Raw genomic sequence first — 20,732 nt, forward strand, 5'->3', positions numbered from 1 at the left:
AATAATAAGAAACGATAAGTTTGAAATGTTCGTTTCGTGTTTAGTAGAATCGTTCACGTTTATACACAAGGACCAATTTACATATATGTATATATGGTAAAGTTAAAATGGATTTTCCCACAAATTTGAAGCAAATTGGTGATCCAAACGTCTGAGTCTTTTTTAAAGCGAATTTTATTCAACAATAATACCTCACGATTTCAAAACGTAGCGAACGGAAATAACGAAATGCGATTGTAGGAGAGATCCAGGAAAGACTAGTGCTTATGAAAAGTTTCTTCGGCAGAATGATATTTGTTCACTGACAAATCGCTATATAAATAAATAAAATGACAAACATGTATCAACTTATATATGTATATGTATGTAAAATGTTTTTATATATTTTACAATGACATGTTTTGTGGCAAAGTGTTTTAATTTTAAATCGTGTCATAATTCGAAAAAAATAATACTCAAAATGCAATTACACTGATAAGTCGCCAGTAGTTACTTGTGGCAGCTCACGTGATACAAGCGTAAGATTGCAATGTTCGTTTTTATGTCGTACAAGAAGAGAAGAGCGATTGGTTTATAATGAATTCTCGAAGAGATTTCGATCATGTCAGGAGCGATTCGGATCAGATGATATATCGTAAACAATGGTGCGTTGTATTGAAGCTGCGGCTTGCACATGAACCCGTCGTTCTTCATCGTCTCGCAAGAGTGCATCCTTTTATTATCTTGGACATTGATTTAGAATCTTCTTTGTAAACTCGTTACAAAGAAGATCGACAGACAATTGCAACCCGTGCATACAAATTACATTGTATTATAGTCTATATCTTTCATATACACGCGATGTGTATATATGATGACGAATTATTGATAGTTATCAAAGATATAGAAGCTATTTGTTAGTACCTCAAAATACTTTACCAAAAACAATTTACAAATTTTTATATATTTATGTGTGTAAAATAGTGAACATTTATATATTGTAAAATATACGTAATAAGTAAATCTAAATCTTTGATTATATATATTTCTGCTTGTTAACTATCAACTTTTAATCATTTGGAAGACGAACTGTAAGCTTTTACATTTGTTTTGTACGTGTGGTGTGCGGTAGATTTAAATGCAAAATAAAAATTTAATATTTTATAAGTATAATGTTGCACACAAAATGATGAACAAATTACGTATATTGATTGACAGAGTAATAAAATGATTAAGTTGCAATTTCTTATTGATTAATCCATGTAAGGTAAGAGGCGACACGTACGAACATGACAAGTAAATTTCTATTTTCACCGCGATATCCGGACAGCAATCCAATGAGTGTCCCATTGATAGTTAGTAGTCCACCAGCATGATACTGTATAAAACAGAACATCGTAAACTTTGTATCAAGTGTAATTAAAAATTAACTTTTTGTTTTGTGTATTTTTTGTGACGTTATTGTTTTCCGCTATTTTACACAATGACTTTTATTACAGCGGAAATATATTAAACAAATATATAAATGTATAATTGTGTCATCGAAGGTAAGATACTTTTAAGTCACAATACTTACGATATTACGATTTGAGTCAAAGTAAAATAGATCTCTGTCTAAAGAATACGCGCAAAGATAAGTGTCGAGCACATCAAGGTTTAAAGAGCCAAACTTATAATACTTTCTACAGCATGTTTGATTGAAGATTCTATAACTTGATATTCCGAAAGATGTAACGTCAATTCCTCTCTGTAATTTAGAGAAACAATATAATTATTAGCATTAGTAACTGCTGTGTTTTCAAACGATATTATTAGATTTTTTCGATATAATTATGCATTAACATATAATTATATAGTACTAGACAGATTTATTGTTTCTGTAAAGAATCTGTAAAGTAGTCAATACGAATATAGTGGTCAGAACTTACCAAAGGCGTACGCCATCCAAAGAGACGAGTTATGTCGCAATCTTCAACATCGTTGGCTTGTGGCAACTTAGCAAATTTTACGGTGTCAGAGGGCGTGATAGAAGGAGTTACCTACACATTCAAATTTGTAATTTTCTCTCGTTTGTAATCTTCTCTGTAGAAATTGTTCAACAGGTTTGAATAAAAAATTGCGATTTTCCTGCGCGAGTAAGAAAAATTCACTAGTTCTTGCTTACCTTTAGCAAAGCAATATCGTTGGTCAGGATAGGATGATAAGTGAAGTTCTCGTGTATTATAATTTGAACGACATTATGTTTGAATGTAGGTTCAGTTATACTGTCAGCAATACTCAACTCTTCAGGCCTGTATGTAGTTCCGCAACTAAAAAATTACTTTCTCAAAAATCCGTTTAAGCGTGCGATATACAGAGACCATAATCTTAGCAAAACACTATGTGAACAATGAAAAAGTACATCCCGTCGAAAAATACTTTTACGATTGCTTAGCAAAATAGATGTGTATACGCAACAATATGTTTTTTATCTTATGTATGTAGAGAATGTCACGATAAAAGACAATGATATAAGTAACAAAAGTATATAAATATATTATAAATTACGGGAAAATGCAGGTTGCTGTTGTTATAACATGAGTCTCATTCAGAATTGCACCGGTACAAGCATAGTGGTGTTGTTTGTTTTGAATGACAACCTGCGAAAAAAGAGCCAACGTTTTACAGTCGAACTTCGGTAATTTCAAGCGCATTCGCGATTATTTCTTTCAAAAAACAAAGAATTTGATATTATTTTCTTCCTCTTTTAGTTAGCAATCAAATGATAGTAAGAGACGAACAATATATGTTTCGCTTTTTCTTTGTGTTTGATTCTTAGAATAGAGATAGAACTTCTACGAGAGTTGCACTCAAGAATATTGCGGAATCATCAATAGAGAGAGAACAAAAGGATCATATTGGCCCGCTTATAACGGAGAAATTGTAATGCTCGAAATAACTGGAGTTTTATAATTATACACAGAATATCGCGTAAAAAAGTAAAGTATATACATAAAGTTCTTCAACAATGTATACCTCACACGTCATTCCTATTAATTTATCATCTTTATGAATGTATACCTTATAAGACATTCCTAGTAATGTATCGTCTTGTTTTAAGTTTCTTTCAGATATACGATAGTCACAGTAGTCGCATGTGGCATGTGGTTTGAGAGAGTTAGCTGCAAGAACAAAATTTATACAGAAACTGATTTTTTTGAAGTGAAACTTTCGTTAAGCGCGGTAGAGCGAGTTGATTTTGAAGAGTAACGAAAAAGAGAAAATAGACACTTCCGAATAATAGTATGTAAAAAAAAATGTTTATATAAAGAAATTTATTAAAAATAAAATATATTGCTTAAATTAAAATATTTTTTCGTTAAAAAAGAACTCAGAGCAGGTTGATTTTACAAGTTTTATTGTACTTCAAACGCGCGTTGCGGTCACGCACCGATTTTTTTTACAAAATGCAACGAGTAGAGTAATTTTTTCTGTACATGCACGTAATTTATTATAGCAATTTTTATTTTATTGCGTGTATCAATATGTTAGTTGTTACAAACGTGAACAACGAGTACTTGTGTCATTTCTGGGTAAATGTTTATAAAAATGTTTACATTTGTCAAGATTATCACATACCTTGAGAGAACACTAGAAGAGCCAGATAAAACAAAATTGTTAACGCCATTGCTTGATCGTTTGCAACAATCTACTGAAAATTGAATTTTGCAACAGTGAAAATTATATATGCTTTTTCAGTACTCGTCTCTCTGTATGTTTGTCGAGCGTTCGAGGAACGAGATTTATTTTACGGTTATAGATAAAAAGATTTTAAGAATATCGTTATTGCAATAATGGAAACAGAGCAGACTATTAATTAACTTTTGACCTAATTTTATTGAAAATCAACGAAAGTGTTTGTCACGGAAGTATGAGTAAACCTTTAAATTATACGGCACGATTTTATTACTGTTATTAATTATGATATTACCGATTTTATTTTATACCTTTTTTAACAGAAAAATGAGATATGAAACAAAAGATGGATAACACAGTGATGCTTTATACTATAAAATATTATTATTGTGAAAATTACATGTGTATATGCTGATTTTATGTTATAGAAATCGTCAGAGGTGTGTATTCAAACATAGAATTTAAGTTAATTATAACAATGTCACTCACAAAGATGTTACACTTATAACGCTTAGTACTGTGCTATGGTGTACAATGCTTCGACACAAAGTTTGACTCGTAAATGGCTAAAATCTATTCGAGGCGACGTTTATAAAGCTGAAGGAAAAAGTAGGAATTTTACCTTGGTACTGTCAAAAGATAAGCAATTGATTGATCTTCAGTCATAAATATAAATCTATCTGGTCCTTTTCTTGGTAACGGCTTTTAGGAATATCTGTGTTTGATGCGTTAGTTACATTAATCCGCGGATAGTTGAAACGCACTAAGGATAATGTGAGAGTTTGAGATTCTTGGGGTAATGGGTGTCCACCGGTCACATTTCTCGTAACAAAAGTTATAAAAAGTTTCGAAGATATCAGTATTATGTAACTTACAGTTTAAGATTTTCTAAAATAAAATTAATTGCTTTGTCTCAAAATTCGTCTTCGTTATCACATACAGTAACGTGTTTCCTTTAAAAAGTAGCACAAAGAAAGCAGCTCTTCTGCTTTCCGATAGCCAGCGCTGACCGACGTTTCAAGAATACATACGTATTATCAAATGAAATCGTGCATAGTTAAAGCAGATTCTGACTTGTCCGTGCTTGTCGGGCAATTTATCAGAACGAAGTTTTAAGTCTTTTTACCGATTGTAAGCGCCGATGATATTCTGAAATAGTGCAAATGGATATTGATAATGTAATTTCAGCAATTTTTGTAAGATCTTTCATTTGGAACAAAAACATAAAAATCATATCAATAGAAATATAAATGAAAATTGTTGAAAAGAAATAAGTAAAGAAATAATATCCGGTTGAGATCGAGCAATATTCGTAGCTGCAAGACGAGAGAGCGACAAAACTGTGTCTCACTATTAGATATATCGATTTTTTATAGCATATTGTGATATAAACGTCGTAATGATAGACACCGTGCTTTATTTCTGCTGTGTTTCTGTTGTCATAAAACACAAAATTAAGAAGAATGTAAAAAACTCACTAATGTAAATTTCTACATAGCAACAAGATCTGTAAATAAATGGAATCGAATCTGCTGACATACTGCTTATTAATTTGCTATCTGATAAAAATATATTCAAGTGTATTAATTTAAACATTCGTACGTAACCTAAACATTTATGTTACGAGTATGTAATTTTACACGCTGCCAAAACAATTTGATAAATTACGTGTACGATAAGACTTAAAAAAAATTAAGCGTCTGAGCGCGTTACATAATCTGTTTTTATAATCTGGAGTCAAAAGTTACATGTGGTTCGTTATCAATATTTGTGCCAACGTCAGAACAAACATTGTGATTAGAAAATTGATCAAAATTTGCGTATGCATACTATGCGGATGTAATATGACAGAGAAGGTAGACAGTTGCGAGAAATAGAATCAATAGTTGCTCATTATCAATATTTATTTGACGCATCGAGGCATTTACATCGTAATAAATCACATACTCAGTCCATATAGTGACCAATTATCGACATTCCCATGTTATTGTTTTATATATTAAATTCTTGCATATTTCATCACATATATATACGTATATCAAAGAAAATTGCACAAGATAAAATATTTCTTCAAACTCTAAATAAATTTAATAGTCAAGCGCTTAATTCGACGGTTAATAATCTCTCGTTTTCTCTTTCTCTCTTTTATCATTTTTGCCTTCTTTTTTTTTCCGTCCATTTCTGGATAATAAAACTTGAATGATTGTGTATGCGCTGTCAGTGATATTTAAGACAGTCTCACTCCACCGGATCCGGGACATTCACCTTTGCTCTTCATAGCCAATTCTACAACGCAAGTACGTGTGTAATTAATACAATTCGATATATAACACGAAAGATGATTTCTATATATCGACATTTTTGTCACTGTGCATATAACCGTGTAATTATTTTAAAATTAAAATTTTCTTTATCTTTTTTTTTTGTACTTACTCGATCCCATCTCGCAGTTGTAAATATCCAGAGCGCACTGCGTACCAAAGGTTCTCGGCTTGAAGCTGGCGTCAGCGGGATCGTGAGCGCAAACAGGATCGTAATCGTTCCCGCAGTCCCGGGCGCAATCCTTCTTATTTTTCTTCGCTTCCTTGGCGGCTTTGATGGCGTCCTTCACGTCCTTCGACGCGGTCGCCGCTTCCTTGATGTCTTTTGGCTCCTTAACTTCCTTCGCGGTGTCCAGCTTCACGTTGTCAGGAAGCGCGTACGCATCCTCGCAGAACGCGAACATGCTAAGGAATGACAACGCTGAAAGACATTAAAAAAAAAAAAAAAAAAAAAAAAAAAAAAATAAAAGCTGTAATTAAAAAAAGCCTAAAATCTGTGATCCGACATATTCCGCAGAATATTCTCTTTGTNAAGGAATGACAACGCTGAAAGACATTAAAAAAAATTAAAAAAAAAAAAAAAAAAAAAAAAAACCAGAAAGTTAAAAGAGCCAAAATTCCGTGATCCGACATATTCCGCAGAATATTCTCTTTGTGTAATTTAACTTTCGCGTTTAATAAAAACGATCACAAAACTTCGAACAGTATTATTCAATGTGACTACTACTTTCGGGAGAGCAGCTTTTCCGTTCGCGAGTGATGGAAAACGATATTACGTAAATCCAATGAAAGTGGCTTGGCGTCTCGTCTTTGGGAACGATAATCCGCGCGACCTTAATACGCGTCTTTATTGGATGATTGCAACTTTATTGAAATCAAGGTTTATTTTAAATCGAGATCATAGTTCCTCGCACGGCGACTGCGTCGTTCCTTCGCTCAAGGCCGCTGACGCCCACGCCCATTTTAAGAGAGACGTCTCCTTTTCAATCTTTTCAGCGTCTATTCGTTTCCTCGACGAACTTTCGCGAATGAATTGAACGCGGTTGCGCGCTCGAGCGCATGATTTTCTGATATACATAATACCGAGGTTAAACCTGATATATGATCGCAAATAGTAAACCGGATTTTAAATTAATTCACACAAGACTAGAAATGCACTGAATATAAAATTTGCTGTTGTGCTGTTGCTGCTGCTTTAACTTTGATATTCTCGAATAACATTTACTGCGACACATTTTGAAGAAGACGAAGAAGAGATTAACTCGGAATTGTCGTGTATATTTCTGAAAATCTATTTAAATGAAATTAAATTTAAAAAATGTTTGAAAAACTTCAATTAATTTAAAAAATGGACTGTTTAAACAAAGGTGTGATGATATGTTTGTTAATTGCAGCGACGTTTGATTTTTGTATGTTGTGAGAAAAAATCGTTGCTGTTCTCGTTACCGACTACAATTGCTATCTTCATTGTTCCAGCTGTTTTAGAGCTTGAGACTTGGGTGATGATGATTGTCTAGGTACGCGACGAATTGAGAGACTGTCGCGGGAGAACTGACAAATCGTGTCACTATGCTACGTTTATAAAGCATGTGTAGCGATTAAATTAATCCCCACCTGAGAGAGGAGAATTGAGAGCAGCATCATGCCCGGATCATGACTGTCAGGTTTCATGACGCTTCGAGTGTGTGCGGCACCTTTCTTTGGAAATTATTCGTCTATAATAAATAAGCGACAATTTGGCAGCATTTGTTGAAAAATCACTCTCTCACTTACCTGCCAGTAGATCAGAAGATCGGGAAAAGAGATTTAAAAAAATACCAAAACACGTATTTTATATAACAATTATGTAAAGTAGAATTTTATAAAATAAATAAATAAATAAATAAAAAGAGAATACAAATTAAAAGATGACACACGAGATGATGATGAAGTTTAACAACAACGTAAAAAACCTCTCACTGCTCTTTCTCTCTTTTCGCGAATTCGCTCTCTTCCTTCGCGTAGTTCTTGAATAAATTTACGTAATGATCCCAAGATTCGTGATGAGCGAGCGTTTCGGCGATTTGACACGCGAGCGTCGCGCACTTTCTCGACGAGCGAGTATCGTTTTGCATCCTCTCGTACTTCTCCACGGAGTTTCCGACTATCGCTTCAAGATTACGCAGTGTCTCCGAAGTGGCGTAAGCTGCAAAAAAAAAAAAAAATACAAAACGTCTTTTGTTGCCAACGAGATAAGAAGATAATAACCCCCCACCCGTTAACGTCACAAATGTTCTGGATTGAAAGCCTCATTCTCTAAATTTGTCGCGGAAATTATTCATCATGAAAATTAAAGTCGGTAGTTTCAGGAACTACGTTTTGCGCGGCAACTTCACGTGCGTTATGAAAAAAAAAAAAAACAAGACTTACGCGACGAAAACCCACGTTCCTCCTCCTCGTCGTCCTTGTTAGTGACTTTTTTCTTGATGATCTCGAGTTTGGGTATGAAGAGCAGCAGGCAGATCACCGCGATGAACTTCACGATCATCTTGAAGATCACTAATTTCAGAATGATCTTTGCGATGGTGAACGCGTTAAGTTTGAGCGCGAACGGTAAGCCCAGATCGAAGCTCGGCAATATGGAAATGTGAGACACGTCTGAGAGTGCGTAAGGTGCCCCGTAAGCCGGATGTGGGATGGAATTGTGTATGGAGGGACCGTATTCTGCAAAATTAAACAATATATAAGTCACGGCAATTAAAAGAAAAAAATACTTACTTCACTCACCTTGTTGAGGCGGAGGATAAGAATTACCGGACGATCCGTACGAAGGCCCGTACGAATTCTGCGGCGGTCCGTACGAATTCTGCGACGGTCCGTACGCATTTTGCGGCGGTCCGTACGAATTCTGCGGAACGCCACCGTAGTCTGTCGACGGCTTGTAAGACTGGGAATAAGAATCGCCGAGCGACGAAGCGCCGGGTGAGCCGTAAATAATTCGCGGACTCTTCGAATCGGGCGGACCGTACTCCGTACTTTCCGGCTTGTAAACGGGCCCTTGTTGCACGTACTCTCTCCTGTTCGCTTTCGTCTTCGTGTCCAAACGAACGATTCCTTCCCGCGGATCTTCGCTGGTGCGCGAGTGTCTAAGCGCCTCGAGATAGCTGTCCTTTTTCCGGGCTATCTTCGGGTTTTTGCCGGTCCAGTAGCGGCTCGTGACATCGGAATTCACGTCGGATCTCCGAAGCGAATTTCCATCGTGTTCTCCGGAAGACGATAATCGGTTGACAATCGTGGGAGTTACGGAGGGATCGTCTTTGGTCGACGCAGCGTCATTGGAATAGCTGGAGTTGACGATTGGCGTTTCGATCGGCCAGGACGGACTGAGAACGAGATCTTTTCCCAGAACTACGGAAGCTTCGGATTCTCTGGCCTCTATCTTCAAAGTCGATGCGCCCGGTGTGCTCTGATGATTTGACGGTACAGCTTCGTGAGACGAGACCGAGGCGAGACACAAAGACAGAAAGATTCCTAGGATGCGGCCGACTCGATACTTTTGTGCTTGGTAATGACACCTCATTTTGATAACAAGAATAACTATATAAATCTGAAGAATAAAAATCTGCAAAAAAGCAAAATATTAAAAATTTCTAAAATTGCATATGAAATTTTACAGTGTATTATTGTAATTAATAATATGTTTATTATAGTATAAATTTTCTCGTCTTATAAATCTAATAACAAAAACTTCTTTCATGTCTTTTATATACATGTAATGTGTATAAAATTCCAATAGAATATATATTCGTTTTGTTTTATCAAAAGTCTACTTAAATATATGGTTTTTGAACAGTTTTGAATAAGTTTATATAATATTATATAAAGCGGGAGCGAATAAATTTCTTAGAGATTTCAAACGGGCAAAATGTTTGCTGAAAAATTAATGCAGCAGTAATCAAGCTGGAAAAAAAAAAAAAAACAAAAAGCGGCTTCTAGATGAGTGTAGAGGATCACACTCGAATACAAAATGCAAACATTTTCATGCCGCGCATACTAAAGCGCGAGTTAGCGGTCTTCGCCCCTTTTTAGCGATCTCTCGGCAACTTCAACAAGTGACCCTAATTCACGAGTGCGGAATTGCAAGACGATAGCTGCAATTTGCAGTCTACTAATTTAGCGCGGCGTAATGTGTGTCATATTATTGTGTTATCTCTAATATTTTGTACCATTAAGTCAAGTATTAAATTGTTCTACTAAAGAAATATGATTAAAGAGACAAAAGAGAGATGGTTAATACTGCGTAATAACAAATAAAGGAGCTTTACAATAGTTATTAAAACTATGAAAATTATAAGTAAGCAGAAAATTTAATGATTTAATTTTCAGTAATCTTTTAACACAAAATACATACGTTGATTAATTTCACTTAAAGAAAAGATTTCCGATTCTCTGACAAAGAATAGCGTCGATTTCTAACTCCTCTTGGATTCGAGTTTTTCTTAAGTGTTCCCAAAACAAGTGGCTTCAAATTTTTTTTTTTATATAACTTTCACTCGCGAATTATTCACTTTTAAACTTTTATACTACATACGCACAAACTTATTCGTCACAAAGCTGTTCTTAATTAATGATGAATTCGCGAAATGCTTGCCATCTTCTTGGACGGACACTCCCATGTCGATCAACGCTCGTGAATAAAAAATCCATTGCCTTTGCGTCGTCTATATATGCTGTTCGCTCTCGGAAGGGGCACGAGGTTCACGTTATTGGGCTAGTATTTCACCGTGCCGCTTCGATATCACAATGTCAATTGATCACTAATACATGTCATAAAAATGGTCAAAATTTTTATATTATCTTTTAAAAGCGCAATAGCTAAATTGATTTATGGAGGAAAATAGCTTGCATAGAAATATTCCTTTTTTATTATAATTTTATTAGGTTATTTTGTTAACATTATCTTTTATGTATCTCTTTTGTAACAATATTTTCATGTAAATATTTTAACATATGTGAGAGACTTATTTCTTAAAATTAAAAAATTGAGACAACTAAGAGTTGCCGCACTTTGTTACGTGACTTCTGTTCGTATTTATGATGTATGTGGTTAAATTTTTAATAACTTTAAGTTTCTTTTTTAAAAAAGAAAATTTACATAAATTTTAACGATATATTTATTACTCATGTATTTAATAAAATATCTTCAACAATTTCGCAAAATTTCTACACTTACACGTGTGTGTGTGTATGAATATGTGTTTGTGTGAAGTCATTATTATGTACTGGACGATGCAATCGCTAACGGTCACCATTCTTTAAGCCTCCTACAATACTTTGATCCAGTGACACACTTGTAACAAGTATTAGTGACTCTGAGTATTTCTCTCGTTCTACTCTCTGTGCCAAATTAGTTGGCAGCAAAACAATAAAACTGCGTGCGTTTTCTATAAATATTATACAGTACGTGTGTGTGACTGGAAAACAACAAAAATATTTCTATATTATTATTTTAAATTATTGATACAGTCTAATGTAGTTAGTTTTATTTTAAATACGTATATGACTAAACTGTTAACCACCTGTTAACTGTTAACCATCCAAACGAGAGCAAAACGGTTAGAGAAGAATATCAAACATGGTCTCTACGGCTACCCCGATCAATATGCCACTCCGTCTGGGTCTCTGGGCAACCAAACACGAGTATCACGCACAAGATGTGCTTACTCTTGAGAACGGAATTTTAATAAAGAAATAAAGTAGTAAAAATATAATAAAGAGTTTTAAAGTATTTAAAAAAGTGGCAAATATATACGTAAAACATAAAATGAGTTTTTCAATAAGCGAGACAAGGTTCGTGTTATAGTTCAAGTTTGTAGAACTCCCACGAGAGAGAGAATACCAATATGTTTTGTTATCTATAATTATTGTTGCAGATGGATGAAATCCGGCAAAGCGCACAATTTTGTTTTTATCGGTAAGGAAATCGTGGCGACGGCTTCCGGGATTTACGTGAGCTTTTTGAATCTGAACACGAGAGAAAGGCGGATCGAACGTTTCGACAACAAGGAAAGAGGCGATGGCGCATCCTGTTTGGCTGGACATCCGGTAGATTAAACACAAATGTCGTAAAAAATATTAGAAATTTGTCCTATCACACTTGATTAAATACCGTAAATATTTTGAATGATTTTGCAGGTAGTGTCAATGTTTTCTGTAGCCGAAAGAAAACTTAGTCCTAAAATAACAATATTCATGTATCCAACGCTGCATAAAATCTCAACGTGTGTACTAATTGGCAATATAAATGGCTACTTGTCCTGTTCATTTGCTGGTACGGAATATCTCGTAAGTCTGACTAGTTTTCCTGGTTTTCGGTTGATCGTGTGGGTCTGGAAAACCGGTGCGCAAGTCGCAACGCTCGAAACAAAGACAAACGATCTTGTTCAAGACATTTGGTAAATATTTATAATACACACATTATCTCTTTATTTCGCCATATATTTTTTATAACATTTTATTGGAATGTATTTATGTTTTACTGAATAAACCGTTAATAAATGTTTTTTTTTTGTATTTTCCTAAGAGCAGAATGTTTTTTAATGATTTTGTTGATCGTGTGTTTGTAGTTGCTCCTCAAATTTTCCACATTTAATATCGCAGCACGGTTACGTCGGTAACACGCTTTCGATTTATCAATTGCGCACGTGCTCGAAAATCGTGAGCGTACATCACGTGGACGCGCCACTTCCGGAGCACGGAGTTGTGTCCTTGTCCTGGACAGCGGAAGGAAATGTGTTCGTCTCAGACGAATTGGGCAATGTATGGCTCATTGCGATAGAGAGTGGCAAGTTGTACTCGGTAGTACAGTCGAGAACACGCGTACAAACGTCGAAGAACAAATCAATCGTTGTTGCGTATAAAATTGGAGTGATAGTCGCGAATGCTGATAATAAAATTGCTGTAGGTATTGATTTTGATCAGAGCTTTTAAACTACATAAAATTTCTATGATAGAAGCAAATTACTAATTATTTTTTTATTGTTGGAAAAAATATGATTGGATTATTATTATATTGCTTTTCTATTGGCAAAATAGATATAATTGAATTATCAATGTTTTAGTTTTACAAGAGGTCATCGGCAGACTGGAAAATGTCGTGGCAACTCGTGTGGTCGATTTCGATTTCCGGTCCCATTCGAGTAGGAAGATAGCATTGCTCCAAAAACGGAATTTTGTTTCACTCAGGAAACGGAGAAATTTTCGAGATCAGTGCGCAGCAGAACAACGATCCTCACATCGAAATTATCTGCGCGGACGAGATAGAATACAAAGCGCTGGTTTCCATATCTCAGCGCACAGATCACGTCGCGGCGATAGATCGGTTAGATCGTCTCTGCATTGTTGAATTGTCGACCGGCAAACTTGATGCAAGATTATCTCTCAGTCATCACGGCAAAGGTAGAAACAATAAGTTTTCTGGTATAGTAGAGGAAATAAGAAAGATAATATTATTGCACCGAGTTTTTGCAACAATTAGAACTTTAATTTAAATACTGCTTGGAATTTTATTTTTATTCTAGTTCTTCAAATGGAATCACATCCTGTTTTACCAATAATTGCATTGTGCAGCGATACTGGCAACTGCATACTTATTAACATTGCAATTATTTCATCGCTCAAAATTCTCAAGTGTTTTCATCTTCACGGAGATTGTCTTGACAGAATGAAATTTTCACTCTGCGGCAAAACTTTAGGAATAGGCAATTCTCACAATGGCATATTATTTGTTATTGGTATACGAACTCGGCAAAAGCGAGATGTACTAGGATTTGTAGAAATTGATGGATACGTAAGACAATCAATATTAATTATATACATCGATTTTTTTAACATATTTTTCTATTATTTATACAAGTTTACGTTGCGTATTTATAAATTAATATAAATATTTTTATAAAAAAATTAAATAACAATTTAATTGTGTTAAATCTAATTTGTTTTTCTTTCTTTTCGTGTAGATCGCTGACTTTCTGATATACGAAAGAAGTAACGATAATTTTGAAATATTGGTTCTCGCAGCTAATCCTTCCACAGCTTCGCTCGGCGGTAATAAAGTAATAGTATACACTTGCGACATCGCAATTGATTTCTGCGCAAGCGTCACGTGTGTAATAGACTTACCAGAACCTTTCGAGATGCTCGGTCACGAGCCAAATAAATCCCTGGATATATTAGGCATACCTTCCTTATCGAAACAAATATTTCAAATGGAACTACAGGTTATAATAACATTCCACTTTATAAATACATTATTGTATTTTATTTCGACTAAAATAAACAAGCGCTAATGTGTAAATTACAATTTCAAAAAAAAAAATAATCAATAAGATATTAAATTCTATCATATGTATAAGATTTTTCAAAATTATTTCTATATTTGTAATATCTTCATATAAATGTAATGCTGCCTCTCTCTATTTGGAGGCTGAATATAATTTATCATATTTCCTTCTTGACAGAACAATTTTCAAGACATCGTTCTGACGACAGCAGTTTCCTCAATGCACCAAATGAAAAAAATCGGAATAAACGCGACTGATTCTCGTGTCATAACATACGGCTACGACGGTTTGATTGTGGTCAGAAGCAGCGCGGAGCTTCGTAAAGCAATTGCAATTTTTATGCCTCATCATCGCAGCGAAGGAGGTGTAAAAAAATGTGCGGCTTCCTCGCGCTTTGGAGAAATAATCGTTTCTCTGGGTAGAAACGGAGATCTCGTTGCTACGCAAATACGGTGATTTTTTTTTTTGTCATTTACATATTTTGTTATATTTTGTATCGTATGTATTTTTAAATTATTTGTAGAGTCTCCATAAGAGAAGATAAAAAAATTTAGAGTCTTATAAAAAAAAAACTCTGATCATCAATTTGCGCTCTCGATTATCAATTACAGCGTTTTTCTTTAGGATATTTAAATATAAATTAATTTATTAAATACAAATTAATTTATTAAATTTAAATTATAATTTATTACGTATACATTTGACAGTTTACCGGAAATAAAAATGAAAATGGTAAAAAACGAAGCTGTAAAAGTATCAAAAGACGACTTCGCTTTTGATTCAAACGAACTTTACGATCTTAAAGAAGAAACTTGGCTGAGCAGCGTGGTCGCCGCTAAACTAAAAATTATGCATGATAAAGCCTTGCTTTTGCGAACGTCTGTCTTGGTCGATTTGAAGAAAATAAAAACTCGGGTATGTCCTTCCCGCAAAATGTGTATCTCTACGATTATATAAGATAAGAAATGTGATCGTGAAAGAGTGTGCGAATTAACAGATACGAGAGCTTCTTGATATGAACGAGAGCAAATCGCCGGACGCTAGATTACCGATCTCGGCCTTTGATTTAGACCGCGAGTTTCGGCAACGAAGAATAGAAAAGGCAAGACTCGAACGAAACAAAGTGCGTCGAGATATTGAGAAAGAGTGCGCTCGGCGTGATCTAATTGCATCGTATCTACGGAAGATGTTCTGGGAATCGCTTCAGGTTAAACCAGGTGCTCTCAAATCTATCGGCGACGATACGACAGTTCGAAATTACCCCCTAATTGAAACAAATCTGAGATTAAACGATTTCGAAGTGTGGAATAAGCTTTCCTCGGAAGCCGCTGAGTTTCTGTACAGGTAATAATCAAAATTGTTTTGTTGTTAATAAATTATGTGAACAATCGCAACTTGTTTTTTTTTATATTTTGCATTTTAATATATTTTATGTTATAATATTGTACATGTGCGATAAATTAACAAAACGCGTGTGTCTATTTTTATCTTTATCTGTTTATTCCACAATGTATGCAAGTAAGATTAAATTTTCCTGGTTGGCAAGATTTCTTGGAATAAGATACGTTTCCCAATGAAATATGAGATTAAGTTCTACTTTTAGTTGCGAAATACATGAGGAAAAAAAAGAGCGTGCAGTAATTAATTCCGATGAAGAAACTTTAGCAATAAGCAATGAGAATAACAAAGTGCACAAAATAGCCCAAACCTGGTTCAATCTGGCAAATGAAGTTGAAAAATTGCACATATCGGGTGTCACGACTTTCAAATGGATTGAAGACGAGAGCGTGGTCTTAACGCACCAGTTATTAGCTTCGTGTGACAATCGTCTTGAAAATATCCTGAAGAAAGATGCTGTAATCGAAGGTCGAGAGCGTAAATTGAAGGTCTGGATTATTTTCTTGCAAGACTGTAAATATTTTTATGATTTGCTAGAATAATATAATTTACATAAAAGTTTTTCACAGATCTTAGATAACAATTGAAAAATTGTTTGCTCGGTTTTTCTTTGAACAGATGTATTTTAATGACCTCTTCGAGGAAATGAGACGTGCGAAGGAACGTGAATTAAAATGCGCGAAGGAGCGTATTGACAGGCTTCGCCATTGCACTTTCGAATTGAAGACAATTTACGGAATAGATTATTTTCTCGAACCAATTGAAACGCCGACCTGGTATGTCGATGAAATACCCGATTACGTAGTCACTGTGAAAGATTGCGAAGTGTTTGAGAAACAAGTCGACGAGAATCGGAATGATGAAGAAAAACACAAAAAGACAAGTAATTTTTATATAAAAACTCTTAAGAAGATGATGAACGGTGTGCTGGAACCGAAGTGAGTCAGTCTAAAAGTTTAAACATTTTTAAAAAATATCTCTAAAATTTTTACATTTTTTTCAAGCATAATATTTTGCGTAAACTTTTTATTTATAGAAATTTCTCAAATACATTTACTTCAAAAAAACAAGTCAAAAGCTCATGCTTTTCGTTTTGTTTTAAGATGGGAAGACGAAGTAAAAAAGACAGTACCTATACCAAGATGTATGATTACAAAGGAACCTTCGAAATACACTGTCGAAGACATTGCTATGATAGCGTTGTACAAATTCAAATTACAAGCGCTTCGAAAGAAACGAGAAAAATATAAAGTTTTATTGCAAGCTGAGATCGCGGAAATAAAAGGTCAAGTATATTATATATGTATATTTAAAATAGAGAAAATAAGCAAATTAATCATAATATTTAAATGTTAAACCTCGAATTCAAAAATAAACTTAACCCTTTAATGCCAGACATAAAAAATGACCTACGAGTTGTTCAGACTGGGTCTGTGAGATCTACGCGACTTTAAGTTTGAATATCTTCGCAAAAAGCAATATTTCTTTAATTTCTTTTTTTTTTATCGAAAGGTTGAACGATTCTGCGTCAATCAAAACAACAAATTGAAAACTGTCAACGATTTCTACCATTGTCTAAGATCCTACAGTTTTTTTTTTTCATGGCCTTCAGATGTCACGCTAAATTAAGACCTAGTAGAGACACTGGTTAAAACTTTTGGATGTGAATCTCGGAGACCCATATCTGGGAAGGATTAATTAAAAAAAAAACCCTATCAAGAGCGAAATGATTTTTTCTAAAATTTATACGAGAAATAAAACATTAAAATATACATTTCAGAAGCTTTGCAAAGAGACATTGCGACTTTCAACGACAAGATGAAAGATCTGGAATTGACAAAAATACAGATCGAATGCGCGATTCTTCAGGAAAGACTGCTGAGAATACGCGCGATTCAAAGACACCGAACGGAAGTCGATGGCAAGCAAGAAATCGTTTGTTTTGCCGTTGAAGAAGTTGAACCCGCTACGCGAGAAGCTCGCAAACTCGCCGAGGTATGCACCTCGCTCGAGACGATCGTGTCGGAGCTGAAATCGCGATATGAGAATCTCTGCAAAGCTGATAAACGTCAGGAAATCAAGTTCCGCGGCGAATTCGCGGACCTGAAGCAGCCGATGGTAGAGCATTTGTTGAGACACTATAAGAAACGACCCAGATCCAGTCGATTCGTCACCACGTCCGTCATATATCTGACGGAAGTAGCTAAGTGCGTCACAGGTTGCGAGAAGTCAGACATCCTGCCGCGCGAATGTCTGGACTTTCTGAGGGACATGGACGCTTTGGACGTGATGCCGGGAAACTTGCCGTCGCAGATCAGTGTCAATTACTGGCGAACGATGTGCAAGCTGAGAAGGGCGAAGGTCGAAGTGGAGATAAAGGTAAGAAAGAATGATATACTTTCGTAAGGGATGCAAAAATATATATATCAATATTCAAGTTCAATTTGTAACAATTAAAACGACTGAAAAGGTGAGATGCTGCGCGGTGGAAGTGGCCGAAGCGGAACAAACGCTGTCATTTTACCAGAAGACGATATGTTCCATTGACAATGTCGTGGCGAACAAGAAGCTCAGTCTAGACAAGAAGAAAGATTCCTTGGCGCAATTTGCGGAGGATATGGAGATTCAACTGGTCTTGAAAATGGATCAAATCGAGATTCAGTTGCTAGGTAGTCCCGTCGACTGCGTAGACGCTGTTCTCGTAACGCGCGGAGAATTGTTGCGCGTCAACGACCGTATTACGGACGCTGGCAGGAGCAAGTTGTCGGCGATGCACGAATCGATGCACTTCCGAAAGATCCTGTCTCATCACGAGTGGCAGCAAACCTGCGCGAGAATGACATGGAATGATTTAGAGCAGGAACTGAAGGATGTTGAAAAGTTCAAGGTGCATTATCGAGCTTTGATAAAATAATAAAAATAAATATTAACAAATAGTATATATGTACGAGGATGAGCTGGTCGTAATTAATTGCTTTGCAGATCACGAGAAATGTGTTGGAATTGTTGAACTGTCATTCAACCGACGCCAATTTGGACGAGGGTTGCGAAACGATGCAAGCTAGTTTGCAAATATTTCGAGATGTAAGTGTTTTTTTTTTTTTTTCAGCACGAGACTCTTTCACAATCGACGCGGCTCAATTAAAACGTGAAATTTTTCAGAGATTTCGTCAACTGTTGGAACTAGAACAGACGCGTTTGAAAGAAACCAAACGAATAATGGCAAAATGGAGGAAGAAAACCGACAAAATTGCCAGAAACATCAGATTGAAACAGTCGGATGTTGAGGAAAATCGCAAATTAATCAACGATTTGTCAAGCAGAAATGAGAAGTCCCGAAGAATAAAACTCACAGCGATCGCGAGACGTACCAAACTCGTGATGAAACTGGAAGAAAATTACGAGCAGCTGCTGGCTTTACACGCTCGTTTGGAAGTGTTGAAGTTGCGAACTTATCCGACTTTACAGTTTAACAAAAATATTTTCATATAGTCGAGATATAATAGCCACCCACAAGATCTGCTTATGACACAATTTCACGTATTACATGTTGCTCGCGACACAGCGACTTGGCCCGCAACGAGAGATAAGACTTTATTTTTACGTGATTATTTTTGAGAAAGAACATCAACAACACATTTATTATCAATTTAAAAAGTAACATACCAAGAACGAGAACAGAACTTAATGCTTCAGTTATGTAATAAACGATTACGTGATAAACGATTTGTTTTCCTTATCAATCAAAGACATAGAATGTGTTTCTGCATTAACCTGTGCTTGTTCAATATTGACAATTAAAACGAAAGAACTAACAAAAGCTATCAAGATCATAAAAAAATCAAGAAAGGCACATGATTTGAAAAATGGAAATATACAAAAAAACATGCAAGCTTCTCGGAGATAAACTACAGAAACCGAAGAGTAATGTCGAAAAAGTAACGCCGAATAATAATTATTTAATGTTGACAAGTGATATTCATTCTATCTCTTTTTTATCTATGTTTCTCTTTGTATGCGTGTGTACATATGTGACACATCATTATAAATATTCTCGATATACATTCTTTATATCGAACTCGGAGAGAGAAAGAAAGAGAGAGAGATTATGCTCTTATCAACTGTGATGTTTTGTAACAACTCGTATATACATATGAGACGCCTTGCACGATTTCTTTATTCAGCTTGTAATCTGTTTAACTCGTGTATAAGCGGAAAAGAGAAAAAGCGAATATTGTCGTCGCATGATTTTAGCAGGGGAATTACCACGAGTAATTTTCCTGTGTCAACAAAAGCACATACGTGCTTTCACACGATGTACACAACATAACGAATGTCTCTCTCTCTCTCTCTCTCTCTCTCTCTCTCTCTCTCTCTCTCTCTTTCTGCGCGTATGTGTGCGTGCGTTGAACTCTAAAGTTCCGAACGAAACTGTCCTTGGTCGGAAACCAAGGACGTGGATTCGCCGAACAAAACTAACCGAGAAGACACGAGTTAAATGCTTGAATCGCGATGAGGCAAATGCAGATGCATAGGATTGAATAAACGAAAGCAACAAGTCTTTTCAAGGATATTTCGCGATGTTGCAGACTCGTCCTGGAAAAGTACCGGACATGTTAACACCCGCAGCGGATGCTCGTGAACTCGATACGCAAAGATTTAACAAGATTACTTATATACGTACACATCTAATTTAATTTATATTTGTTTTAAAGATTTAAACGAAATATTTCTTTATTTCTTACAAATCAGGATGTAATCTCGTTTTTATTCTACAGCAGGTTTAATTAAATATTTTGTCCTCTCGCGATTGTTTTTCTAAAAATCTGCGCGCGACAAGGTTGGCAATGCAAACGTCGATATACAAAAGAGAAGAGCAATCGAATAGATAATGACGATGGCGTCATTTGAGCAAAACGAACTGGGAAAGACCAACCGTCGAAGAGGTCACTAAGCGAGAGAAAAACACACGACGTGAAGGAGGAGAAAGAGCGAATCTTGTCCCCTCCAACAGGTTGAAATCTAAAGAAGGAAGACG

General features: G+C 35.5%; 3 protein-coding genes across 6 annotated transcripts in view; 1 reads left to right on the plus strand and 2 right to left on the minus strand.

The window, feature by feature from the left end:
- LOC109861171 (cilia- and flagella-associated protein 43) overlaps window positions 1-20,649 on the plus strand; it is a 32,799-nt gene extending 12,150 nt beyond the window's left edge. The window contains 16 exon segments of the mRNA XM_020440703.1: window positions 11,888-12,059; window positions 12,150-12,409; window positions 12,581-12,914; window positions 13,076-13,412; window positions 13,535-13,803; window positions 13,973-14,233; window positions 14,474-14,748; window positions 15,004-15,211; window positions 15,294-15,640; window positions 15,900-16,182; window positions 16,313-16,632; window positions 16,798-16,979; window positions 17,475-18,075; window positions 18,077-18,581; window positions 18,677-18,778; window positions 18,857-20,649. Of these exon segments, the coding sequence (XP_020296292.1) occupies window positions 11,888-12,059; window positions 12,150-12,409; window positions 12,581-12,914; window positions 13,076-13,412; window positions 13,535-13,803; window positions 13,973-14,233; window positions 14,474-14,748; window positions 15,004-15,211; window positions 15,294-15,640; window positions 15,900-16,182; window positions 16,313-16,632; window positions 16,798-16,979; window positions 17,475-18,075; window positions 18,077-18,581; window positions 18,677-18,778; window positions 18,857-19,186 (4,786 nt within the window). The 3' untranslated portion in view covers window positions 19,187-20,649.
- On the minus strand, window positions 999-5,879 carry LOC109861217 (trypsin-like). 3 transcript variants are annotated; one of them, XM_020440777.1, is made up of 9 exons: window positions 4,530-5,879; window positions 4,277-4,417; window positions 3,598-3,667; window positions 3,040-3,140; window positions 2,527-2,618; window positions 2,144-2,288; window positions 1,908-2,018; window positions 1,556-1,726; window positions 999-1,357 (listed from the first exon to the last, which is right to left on the minus strand). In XM_020440777.1, exons 3-9 carry the CDS (start codon window positions 3,644-3,646, stop codon window positions 1,226-1,228), a joined length of 801 nt encoding a protein of 266 aa, XP_020296366.1. In that variant the 5' UTR covers window positions 3,647-3,667; window positions 4,277-4,417; window positions 4,530-5,879; the 3' UTR covers window positions 999-1,225. The 3 variants fall into 3 exon arrangements, with proteins under 3 accessions (XP_020296366.1, XP_020296363.1, XP_020296372.1); XM_020440774.1 differs by having other exon boundaries at window positions 4,277-5,879; XM_020440783.1 differs by lacking the exon at window positions 4,530-5,879 and having other exon boundaries at window positions 3,598-3,670; window positions 4,277-4,294.
- Window positions 6,508-10,630, minus strand: LOC109861199 (receptor-transporting protein 3-like). 2 transcript variants are annotated; one of them, XM_020440760.1, is made up of 6 exons: window positions 10,366-10,630; window positions 8,742-9,576; window positions 8,385-8,678; window positions 7,749-8,160; window positions 7,422-7,673; window positions 6,508-6,521 (listed from the first exon to the last, which is right to left on the minus strand). In XM_020440760.1, exons 2-4 carry the CDS (start codon window positions 9,532-9,534, stop codon window positions 7,931-7,933), a joined length of 1,317 nt encoding a protein of 438 aa, XP_020296349.1. In that variant the 5' UTR covers window positions 9,535-9,576; window positions 10,366-10,630; the 3' UTR covers window positions 6,508-6,521; window positions 7,422-7,673; window positions 7,749-7,930. The 2 variants fall into 2 exon arrangements, with proteins under 2 accessions (XP_020296349.1, XP_020296341.1); XM_020440752.1 differs by having other exon boundaries at window positions 7,422-8,160.
- Window positions 20,650-20,732: the final 83 nt, after the last annotated feature.

This window comes from Pseudomyrmex gracilis, unplaced genomic scaffold (assembly GCF_002006095.1).
Source record: "Pseudomyrmex gracilis isolate BER0280 unplaced genomic scaffold, ASM200609v1 scaffold_8, whole genome shotgun sequence".
NCBI lineage: Eukaryota > Metazoa > Arthropoda > Insecta > Hymenoptera > Formicidae > Pseudomyrmex > Pseudomyrmex gracilis.